Source organism: Chrysoperla carnea, chromosome 2 (genome assembly GCF_905475395.1).
Source record: "Chrysoperla carnea chromosome 2, inChrCarn1.1, whole genome shotgun sequence".
NCBI classification, from domain to species: Eukaryota; Metazoa; Arthropoda; class Insecta; order Neuroptera; family Chrysopidae; genus Chrysoperla; species Chrysoperla carnea.
Genome location: NC_058338.1, coordinates 87237115 through 87249629, shown reverse-complemented (window position 1 = coordinate 87249629; position 12515 = coordinate 87237115). Strand labels below are relative to the sequence as shown.

Genomic DNA, 12515 nt, shown 5'->3' with positions numbered 1-12515 from the left:
TTAAAAAATGCAAACAAATTTTTGATTGAAATTATTATCAATATTTTCCTGTAACCAAAACAAGAATGCATTTAATTATATTCTTTTGGATATTATTTATTAAATTTATTGAAGCTGCTGAACCACAAAATGTTAAAATTCGTAAGTGATATTCGATTGAATGCTCGGAATTGTTTGTGATATCTTTAACAAATTCTTAATGATAGAAATTCACATATTTTTTAGCGAATTCCATTGTATTTGGAAACAGAAATATTTAAAAAATATCTTGTATTTTAGGATAAGAAAAAAAATCTATCATATAAATTAAATTTCGTAGTGAAATCAAAAGAAATGATACAGTGGAATTGTTATAAACAGTTTTTAAATTTTTCTTTGTAAAAAAAATCGTGAAAATATCAAATAAATTTGCTAATATTTAAGCCCTCGAATAAAAAATAAATTGTTTGTGATAAGTTTTTTTTTATTTGTTTTAGTTTTCATAACGGATAAAACACAAAATTATGTATCAAGTTGGACGGGAGCGATATTGAAAAATTTAGAAGAAATGCATGACAGACAAGTAAAATTTGATGATACATTTATAAATATCAAACCAGAAGAAGATGAGAGTCAAGTTGATGAGTGTAATTTTTCGTTTTTTTGTAGCTTTTATCTATAAGTAGAATAATTCTTTTCATTAGTATACGGCCCATTTTTAACCGACTTCAAACAAAAACGGAGGAGGTTATCAATTCGACTGTATTTTTTTTTTTTTATATATATTTACCTACCAAATAGATTTTTGAATAAGAAACTATCTTCCTAATTTGATTTCGATTTAATATTCTTAATTATTCTTTAAGTGAAATATTGACAAAGATTTCTACTTTTCTAAAGCAATTTTCCAAAGATAGACGTTCCTTCAGAAATACGTTTTCTTAGTACCTTCTTAAAAACTTGATTCTTTTGATATTTTATTATATAGATTAATTCATTTTATTAGTATACGTATATTAAAATATGGGACTATATTAGTATAGGCCAATTTTTCATATTTACGAAATAGATTTTGCATGAGAGAGAATTTCGAAATTTTATTTCGATTTAAAATTCTAAACAAGCCGTGCGGTGGGTTTGATGCGAACTTTGAGGTATAATAAAGAATAACTTCCAAGTATAATAAAGAATTATATACATTAAAAAAAAACTCGACCGAATGTTATGAAATTACGAAATTCTTTCCAGATTATATTGTCATTAAAACGCTTCGATCGACACCTCAACGAACGTACGTACGCACACACACACACCAGTGCCGGATTTACCTCTGACGGGGCCCCAAGCAACCTCAGGTTTTTGGGGCCCTCATTGTAAAATACCCCCCCCCCCCCCCCGATATTTCAAAATAATGAATAACTAGTTAATTTTGCATAATCAATATATTTCACAGTTAACTTATAATTTACTATCTAAATTACAACTTTTTTCTACTTTTCGCAGTCGCAAATTGATGAATGACATCATCAAAGTCAAGTTTTTCAGGATTATTTCTTTTTTCATGTGTTATTTATTTATTTTTTTTCAAATTTTCGAATGTGTTTACAAAATTTTCCATTTTTTAGGGCCCCCGTCCAAGCGGGGCCCCAAGCAATTGCTTCCTTTGCTTCCCGGTAAATCTGCCACTGACACACACACACACATTACATCAATTACAGCAATTGCCTATACTGAGAAGTTAATTAATCGTTACGTGAAATATTGACATTGATTTCTTCTGTTCTTAAGAAATTTTTTTAAGAAAAGATGTAGATATTCCTTCAGAAATATATTTTCTTAATACGTACCACTTTCAAAACTTGATTCTTTTTTAAGCTTTCTTGATTGTTCAATAATATTTTTCTGGGATTATTTTTTATAAATAGTGTACTTCTTAGATTTTCACAATTAAAATTGGGAATGGTATTGGAAAATATTCATCTATTGTGGGAAGTGATATTTTATTCGGGAAATTTTTATTTAGGTAAAATAAATTTAATCCTTTAAATACTTTCCGAAAAGTGCGATTATCAATGGCTTTATATTTATTATTTAAGTAAAATTAATTTAAAAAAAAAAACAAGTGAAAACAAACAATTGACTGAGTTAATTTTTGAAATACCATGCATAGTCAGTGTTGATTTCTTTATCACATTACACATACTAACATGTGACACATACATAACTGATAATCAAGTATAGTACATATTATAAAATTCCCGCCTAATTGGCGCCCTCACGGGTAAACAGTGATGTTTACGAAAAAATGTTTCAAACAAAAGTTGTTTAATTTTTGATAAGGAACTTTTGTTCTATCTCTAACGGTTTACAAGATGGGTCCTACGGACCCAAGACCCGATTGACCTACGATGCTCATTTACAAACTTGACCTCACTTTTTACGTCCTGAGTACGCTGTAAAAATTTCAGCTCGATATCTTTTTTCGTTTTTGAGTTATCGTGTCCACAGACGAACGGACGGACGGACAACCGGAAATGGATTAATTAGATGATTTTATGAACACCTATGACAAAATTTTTTTCCTAGCATCATTGTTTTTAAGCGTTACAAACTTGGGACTAAACTTAATATACTATGTATATTTCATATATACATGGTATAATAAGAAAATATAATCGTAATTTAGGTATTTTCAAATAAGTTATTTTAATTTGAAAAGTCATTATTGATATAAAATCATCGCGACCTACAATTTATCAGACTTAACAAAAAACTATTTTGAAATTTCAATTTTTGTAAAACTTGTGTGACTTTTACTTTTCAAAAATCAGCAACTCTTTTCTTTTCTTGAATCCTTTCGTCTCTATTGTAAGATAGATCTCTTGTTGCAATCATTACAATATGACCTACAAGGCATACTCTAAGTGAGAATCAAAGACAGTAAATTTTTTGAATTTAAAATGGCGTTACTGTAGTAGCCTAGCAGCTCTTTCAAACTGTAGAAATTTTAGACAAAAGCCTTATTTTATTTTCAACTTTATTTATACGCCTAAAAATTATTAATCTTTATTGTGTCTTTCATATTATATTTGAGTCTCAATTTCACAATTACCTGCCTACTAGGTATTTTATAATTTTTGTTAGAATTTGCTAAATTGCTAAATTGAATGTTAGAACTTGAAATTCTTATATCCTTTCTTGAATGTTAGAAATGAATATTAAAGGTATCAAAAATTTTTATTGGCAAAAATTCGTTTGCCCGTCGGCTAACACAATAGCTTGAAAGTGAAAAGTGATAGTGCAGTAACAAATTTCAATACCCTACGCCAAACTTAATCCTTCTCACCATTAAATCACACAAATTTTCCCCTTATTTTACAATTAAACAACTGTCTGGAAATTTTTTTTTTTGGTGACAAGATGCCAGTAAAAACCATTCTGTTATTCTTTTCTAGTTTGTAATATAATTGCATCAGGTGTAAGTGTAATTATTGACTTAACAATGCCTGATATGTTTCCAACCTATTTGAATAAAATAATGGCATTTGATATTCCATACATAAAAGTGGATATAACAATTGGATCATTTGTTGAAGCGTTTGATCAATATTTACAAAAACGTAATGCAACTGATGCAGCATTAATTTTTGCTTCGGACTCTGATTTAGATCAGGCTATAACATATTTAATTGGTCGTTCGATATTACGTATAATTGTAATAGATGCTAATAATATAGAATCATTAAAAAATTTAGCAGAAATGAGACCATCTCCTTCATATTATGCAATTTTTGCAACAACTGATGGTATGAGAAATATCTACAATTTGGTAAGTAATTGAAAAATATAATTCTATAATAGTTATTTACGATACTAGTGGGATAACAGCATTATTAACATACCCCTGCAAAATTTGCACAACGAGTGCGTAGCACGATAATTGGATTATCGCAAAAGAACGTTAATAATGTGTATCGTACAAAACTTTATCTACACCTCTAAAATATGAAAATAAACAGTAATTTTTATTTGGAATTTTTCATGGCTTATTGAGAAAAATAGAAAATTAAAAATTGATTATCTTAAGACATTTTCGATTATTTTAAGACATTTTCGTGCAGAATTACAACTTAACCTCCCAAATTTCTATTTAACGCTCGATTAAAAAGAGGGATCGCTCTTTAACAGATTAATCGATTAAATTTTTTTTTTTTTTTTTTTAAAGGTTATTTGATTGAGAGTGTTCTTAGCTATGTTTCAAGAACGAGTTCAGGGTTCTGTACCCGAAACAACTAGAAAAACAGTAATGATTTTCAAAAGACTGAGCAGATTTTCTTGGAACATAACTAAAAACACTCTCAATCACATTACCTTTCAAAGAAAAACAAAAATTAATCAAAATCGGTTCATGCGTTTAGAAGCTACGATGCCACAAACTAGTTGATCCGACCTGATTTTGTGGCATGATAGTTCTTAAACAGATGAACCGATCGAGAGTGTTCTTAGCTTAGTTTTTAAGGACTACTTTAGTGCTCCGTACCCGTTAACAACTATAAAAGGCGTGATGATCTTCAAACGACTGAGCAAATTTTCTTGAAACATAAATAGGAACACTCTTAATCAAATTACCTTTTAAATAACAAAAAAGAAATCATAATCGATTGATCAGTTTAGGAGCTGCGATGCCGCAAATGAATCGATCAGGCCTGATTTTGTGTCGAAGGTTTCTTTAAATTTTTAAGGTAGAACGAGCATACCAAGGCAATTTTAGATTTAGGGTTGAAATTATTTGAACCTTATTTTCATCAACTTTTATGATGAATTTTGTTATTTAACTTCATGTGGGCGAAAAATAAGAATAAAAATTTCGATATCTGCCTTGGTTTTCGAAATATCGGAAACTAAATAATTAAACAAAATGTTCAATTTTCGATATTTTGAAAATTACTCCAGATATCGAAAAATTTTATTCTTACTTTTCGTCTTATATTGTCAAGTTATAACATAAGTCACCATTACAATTGAAAAAATATATTTTTTTAAATTTGTGTCCCCACTACCGTGCTTCCTTAATCAGTCGGACACAACGAGTTTTTTTTTTGTTTTTAATACTTTATTAAGGTTTTAACTTTAATTAAAATAGTTTTTTTTTTAAATTTTAACCGACTAGTTTTGGGGAAATGTATGTAAACATATCTACCGTTTTCCCATAAAGCCAATGTTAAATATGCCTACTTTTGAAGTCATTTATTTATTTAAATAATCGGGCAACCCTCACTAAAATTTTCAAAACTGATTTAGCAGACTTAGTCCAACAAAAAAAATCAAGCTTTTTATTTTAAACTGTCTTGGTACATCCTTAATTTATCTTATTAAAATTTTTATAGGCATTAACATCAAATTTAGTATATCGTTATGATCGCTGGAATCTAATATTTTTCGATTACAATTACGATACATTCTTAAATACAATGACCTTAAACAATTCCATGAGTATTTTATATCCAAAATCAGAAATGGCATGTACGTTATTATTTAAGCAACAACCATGTGATATACCAATGAATTTAAATATATTTAAAGAGATTTTAAATTCATTTTTAAATTTATTTACGAATATTGTATTACGTACGGACGATGAATTCAATATGAAACAATATGATTGTTCGATATTTATGAATGATAGTGCATCCATGGATTTTATGAATAATACAAAAGTTATGTTTTATTCGCAAATAATGGAAGAAATTAAAACAGCGAAATCAATGTTTCATTTTAATGAGCGCGCTTCGTTAATACAATATAATTATGAGATTGGTATTAAAGTGATGGCGGACGATAATAAATTACAAGAGCTAGCGAGTTGGAATGTTGAAAGTGGTGTTGTGTTAGAACCAGATGCGAAAATTATTGAAACTAAAGCGTATTATCGTATTGGAACAGCTATGGTAAATAGTTGAAATCTAGCTCTGTTACGCCAGCGACGCAAAGTATGGAAAAACGCATTTTAAAAAGACCAAAATTAGAAATTAGCTACTCTATAACTTACACCGCAACTCAATACTCAAAATTGCGTTTCTAGCATTATGTGATTATTAAGTGCTATTACTAGGTGTTTATTAGATGATTATTAAATGCTATTACTAGGTGTTTATTAGATGATTATTAAGTGCTAGTTTAGCACCTTATTAAGTGCAAAACGGTCAGGATCGTGAAATTATCTAATTAATAAACGAAAGCCTTGAATTTCGCAAGACAACGGATATAAAAATCAGTTCTCTCTAAAACTAGGACGATCGAATGTTTAGTCAGGTATAAACTAAGCGTGGTAATTGAGTGCCAATTAGGTGCTTGCAAGAAATTAAGATGATTAAGATATGATTATGTTTTATTTTTTGATAACTCTGTATTGTTTTAATTACGAATTGGCTGGGTTGAGTTTGTCGACTATAAAGGAGTTGGTTGAATTCTGAAGTTCTTAGACCTTGCGTTCCAAAATGGGACACTAAGTACTTTGCGTCACTGGCCTAACAGAGTTTTAAAATCTGTTTTCCGTTAAACTTATCAGTCCTCCTCACTAATTGTGTATAACAATAACATTTGAAACATACAAACATGCAACGAACACTTCTGGGGGTTCGAAAAATCAATAGAAAAACGAGAGGTGTCGTAGGACACCAGGTAGGAACTATGTTCCTTTTGTACCTTCATACATTATAAATGTAGCGCTTACTTTTTTAGTACAAGATATTTTTCTGAAACGTATTAATTTTAAAAGTCAAATACTTTAAAGAATTTAATTTTATAGATACTTTTACTTTTTACTGTATGAATTAATTGTAATCTTAGTTTAAAAGTACATACTTCTGATTTAGTAGTGAACCCAATATTTGTGTACATTACCTACACTTGGTTTGATCAGAATATTTATTATGGCATAATATAAACTTTCCTTGTACTTACTTGAAATTATCTCTATTATCTTTAACTTCTGATAACTCACTTTCATAACTCATTTTTTTGAATGAAAAAGCATAAAATTTTGAAATAAAATACAAATTGACAAATTATATAAATATTTATGCATATTCTCAAAATTCATGGCAAGTTGAAAAACTCTTAGTTTCCTAGGTGACCGAGGTGATAATGGTCGGTTTTTGGTGTCTTTTTTTGCTACACTTTTTTCCGGTTTTATATCCCAACCAGCAAATAAATCAGAATGATAGCGTGTGAAAAGGAACATAGTTCCAAAAAAAGTTACAAAACTGTTAAAAACTTTGGTGGTCTTTTTTGTGTGTTACTGTAATTATTGGTAATGTTTTACATATTTATTTTTAACTTTGTTAAGAATGTCTGTAATGCCATATATGAATAAATTTAGCTACTGAAGATGGTTGCTTTGCAATCGAAATATCGATATTTAGCGAAATGTAAATTTGTTGTATGTTTTTTAATTATACTTTTTAAATAAAATTTCTTGTTATACGATTTTATTTCTAGTATATGTATTTATTTCAATAACTATGTCTCAACTCAAAATCGAAAAAATTTCAACATTACAGGCTATTCCATGGTCATTTCCAGTGGTAGACCCTGATACAGGACAAGTTGTCTTAAACGAAGATGGTACAGAAAAATGGACTGGTTATTGTATTGATTTAATTGATATTATTGCAAAAGAAATGAATTTTGATTATGAAATTGTCATACCAAAAAAGGGTGATTTTGGTAAAAAGATAGGGCCTGATAAATGGGATGGTTTAGTGGGTGACTTAAAAACAGGGGTAAAATTAATTTTTTCAAAATGATTATTCAAATGAAAGTAATATAATAATCTGAAAATTCTTTAGGTAACCGATATGGCAGTTGCAGCTTTAACAATGACCGCTGAAAGAGAAGAAGTTATAGATTATGTTGCCCCGTATTTCGAACAAACAGGAATATTAATTGGTAATTTATTCAACAGAATTTTTCATTAATTAATTAATAAATTTTAATCTATTTTAAGTAATGAGAAAACCAGTTCGGCAAACATCGATGTTTAAATTTATGACTGTATTAAAAATGGAAGTATGGCTCAGTATTTTGGGGGCACTGGTTGTAACAGCTATTTTATTGTGGATTTTAGATACATATTCTCCGTACAGTGCCAGAAATAATAAGAAAGCTTATCCATATCCATGCAGGTAATTCTCATAGTCTCCTTAAGCGGTACTAATCACGAGCGATAACATCTAATAATAGGGTTTAACCTCCGTTTTCAGATATCCATCTATAACACAAGCCACCCACATCATTATTTTTAATCTTTATTTTATTTTAAACTAGATCATATTTACAATTAGATTTATAGTGTGGGTGGAGTCGGTTACTTCATTCTTGTCCAAGCGGCGGCAGTGCGATCGACGTTATTAATTATAATTATAATTGATCAGACTGACGCTGCTTGAATTCGAACCTGCAACTCCCCTAGTCAGTAGCCAAATGAATAAAGTCGATTGCGCACTCGCATGGCTACTGAGCCGAGTTAATCGAAAATTCACCGCCCTTCTTGCTAATTGACTTAAAAGTTACAATTTTTTTCAATAATTTTCAGGGAATTTACACTAAAAGAAAGTTTTTGGTTTGCTTTAACATCATTTACACCACAAGGTGGTGGTGAAGCTCCGAAAGCAATATCTGGACGTACTTTGGTCGCCGCATATTGGTTATTTGTCGTTCTTATGTTAGCAACATTTACAGCTAATTTAGCTGCGTTTTTAACAGTTGAAAGAATGCAGGTACATCAATTTAAAAATTATGTTTTACTCTAAATTCTAATATAATGACTTATTAACAGACACCGGTACAATCTTTGGAACAACTTGCTAGACAATCGCGTATTAATTATACAGTAGTTGAAGACTCAACGACTCATGAATATTTTATTAATATGAAAAAAGCTGAAGATACATTGTACAGGTATGTAGAATTATATTCCAAGGGGGTATGCAAGAATGGTAACGAGACTACTAGCGACTTACTCGAAAAAAGAATTTGTCTTTCACGAAACTCTTTTTTCTGTTAGTTAATTTTGCTTAGCTTCGATCGTCCCTCTGCATCTGTTACTAATACCTAAAAAGTATACTTACCTAGGCGAGCTTTGTAATCAAGTCTAAAATGGTTACATACCAAAATAAATCGGTCCAAATATCGAACAATAACAACTCTACTCAAAATAACTCGATACCAAAACAGCTCCGGTTAAAGCAACTTGGTATAAAAACGACTCGGTGCCAAAACGACTCCGGCAAGTGTTTCTCAATGTGGATACGGGCATAAAGAAATCATTTGAGTGAACACATGGATTAATAAGTGGTCGTAATCGCAGGGTTAACACGAGTTGTTTTTGTACCGAGTTATTTTGACCGGAGTTGTAATGACCGAATTGTTTTGACTAGAGTTATTAAATACCAAAAGTTATTCATGGCAGTTCTCGTCTAAAACTAGAAATTCTCAATCTCTTATTCAATTTAAAATTGATATTATAAAAGTTTGGCGAATATAAATAGCAAACAAATCTGTTTACTTCTTTTTAGACTATGGAAAGAATTAACATTGAACGCAACAAGCGATCAGTCTCAATATCGTGTGTGGGATTATCCGATTAAAGAACAATATGGGCATATTCTCTCAGCAATAGAAGAAACTGGAACAGTTTCAGATGCATCCGTCGGATTTGCAAAGGTATGTTTAAAGTTTAAAAAATGTCTACCTCTTGAAACATTCCTGAGAATTGTTTTTGAAACTTTTCCCAAAAGTTTTGAAAATTCCAAATTTGTTTTATAGGTTCTTGAACGTAATGAAGCTGATTTTGCATTTATACACGATTCTTCTCAAATTAAATACGAAGTAAGTCGTAATTGTAATTTAACCACAATTGGTGACTTATTCGGAGAAAAACCATTTGCTATAGCAGTACAACAAGGTAGCCATTTGCAAGAAGAACTGAGCAAAGTGTAAGTATCAAAAATATGGAGGGTGTAGGTAAGGAGAATCATCTTTGTATTTAAAAAGTGTCAATGAAAAGCAGAAAATTGATGGAGCTGCTGTATCAAAAGTGTAAATTTCAAAAGAGTAAGATAAACCAAAGACCCAATTCCGTTCGCGGTATGCATAGGGTAGCGAATTCGATTCCCGCCTCCACAACAAACATTAAATTAATTAGTAGTTGTGATGGGCTGGTGTAGTGCATGGTATATGTATGCAGGTGCACTCAACCTCTGAAAACAATTGAGGACCTGATAAATGAAATTATCAGCGGAATAGGTGGTAAAACACATATATGGTATCACAATGGGCTCTATAGCCTAAATGTGTCCTTCGTAAACAGCCAATATAATCTAGCTTAACCTTACCTAACCTAACCTAAGATAAAGAACAAAACAAGTTGTTAGAAAAGGGTAGAGAAATTCACATCACACAACATCTTTTGCTACATAAGTGCCATTCTGGTCCATTTTAGAACTGTTATTTTCTGTTTTCAGTTGGACACTTTTTTATTTTAAGCACTTTTTAAGATTTTCCTACTTACCTCTACCCTCCATAGTTGCCATGTAAGATAGATCGATTACAAAACCAGTTTGATGTTCGATACAGGATTTTAGATTTACAAAAAAATCGAATTTTTGAACATTTAACAAATAAATATTGGAACTATTCAGCACGTGGAGTTTGTTCTGATTCAAGCGATAGTGAAGGAATATCATTAGAAAGTTTAGGTAAGAGAAAAACCAAAACTTATAATTTCTCAAAAACTATATTCGTTTTTCTAACAAATTTAAATCATTGTCCAGGTGGAGTGTTTATAGCAACATTATTTGGATTAGCTCTTGCAATGATAACATTAGCAGGCGAAGTTATTTATTATAAGCGTAAAGAACGAAATGAAGTTCGTGCCATGATGGAAGAGAATATGAAACCAAAACCTCCAAAATCACCTAAATTAGTTACAATAGGCAAAACATTTAAACCAGTTGGTGATAAATTACCACGAGTTTCACATATATCAGTATTTCCAAGGAACACTTTTCAACCATAAAAATAAATATTTATTGTGTATTAATTTGTACATATAAGCTTGCCAGATTAATTTTCTAAAATAATTTCCATTAAGTAAAATTTTTTGGTATGGATGTTCCAATCTGCCAAAAAAAGATAATTGGTAAATCGTAAATTATAATTAGTCGAAAATAATAAGAGAAAACATTCAGTTAGCCAATCAGTTAACAGGGAAGCCGTTTTATTAAAAAACGCCATGCAACTAGTGGCCTGAATGATATTCAGCCATGACGTTTAATACAACACTTAATGAACTGGCTGGCTACAATAAGGTGGTCATTTGACAAAAAAAAGATCAAATATTAGATATAAAAAAAAAATATATATATATATATATATATATATATATATATATATATATATATATATATATATATATATATATATATATATATATATATTTGATCTTTTTACATTTGATCTTTTTTTTGTCAAATGACCACCTTGGATTCATATACTTGGATACATGTAAACGGTACGTTTTCCGAAGATCAAGTCACTCGTATAAATATTTTTATTTTTTAACCGCTGGTTATGGTTTCGGGTAATTTTATATATATAATATATATATATATATATATATATATATACATATATATATATATATATTAGAAACCTATAGAAACTTCACATGATGGGAGACAATATTCTGTCAATTATTTCTTTCATAGACAAATTAGTTTTAAATATAACGATACAAATATTCTTTGATCGTGGTTTCCCGATTATCAGCATTATCTAGAACTCTCCCAAAGTCCGTAGCAAAATATGGACAAAATAAGTGAGGCGCTGGGATCGCTAAGTTGTCTTATTAAAAGCGGGCTGTTGTGCGCTAATTTCAAATGATCTATCAACGTTTAATATACGTGTATATAATATCATTCAAAGGAAAAAAAGCAAATAATGAAATTATTATTAATTATTATTATTATTTACTAATGAATAAATTATAAATTATCTATTCTACTTTATAAATTTATCTATACTACTTTATAAATTTGAATGGTACTAACTTCATCTACTTGTACTCATAAACAGCTAACTTCGCAGATATTACTTACCGACGACAGCGCGGCTAGTGGCTGAAAAATAAACTATAAATTCTACAAATTTTCAGGGACAGACACGCTAATGCTTTAGCGCGTAGCGATCGTTCTCCTTCTCTCTAACCTCCATGGTCCGTAGCATAATAACGGATAAATTGGTTAGAGGATGGTTGTCACAAGTCGCCATTTTTATCCAAAGACCTATAGTTGATGTATATTTTTAATTAAAATTTGTTCCTTATCCGAATTTATTTTTCATAATCACCATATTTACAATAAAATCTACCGAAAAGATCTTTCTCTATACTCAAAATTCTAGTTAATACCAAAAAATTCCAACTTAATAATTCGACTAATACCAAAAAATTCTGACTTAATAATTCGACTAAT

The 12515-nt window shown here is 29.9% G+C and overlaps 1 protein-coding gene across 1 annotated transcript; it reads left to right on the top strand.

The window, feature by feature from the left end:
- Positions 1 to 5649: 5649 nt before the first annotated feature.
- On the top strand, positions 5650 to 11237 carry LOC123293308 (ionotropic receptor 25a). The gene is made up of 10 exons (XM_044874084.1): positions 5650 to 5927; positions 7542 to 7763; positions 7830 to 7929; positions 7988 to 8165; positions 8576 to 8759; positions 8819 to 8940; positions 9558 to 9705; positions 9808 to 9977; positions 10618 to 10739; positions 10815 to 11237. The coding sequence occupies exons 1-10, from the start codon at positions 5655 to 5657 to the stop codon at positions 11057 to 11059; spliced, it is 1764 nt and encodes a 587-aa protein (XP_044730019.1). The 5' UTR covers positions 5650 to 5654; the 3' UTR covers positions 11060 to 11237.
- Positions 11238 to 12515: the final 1278 nt, after the last annotated feature.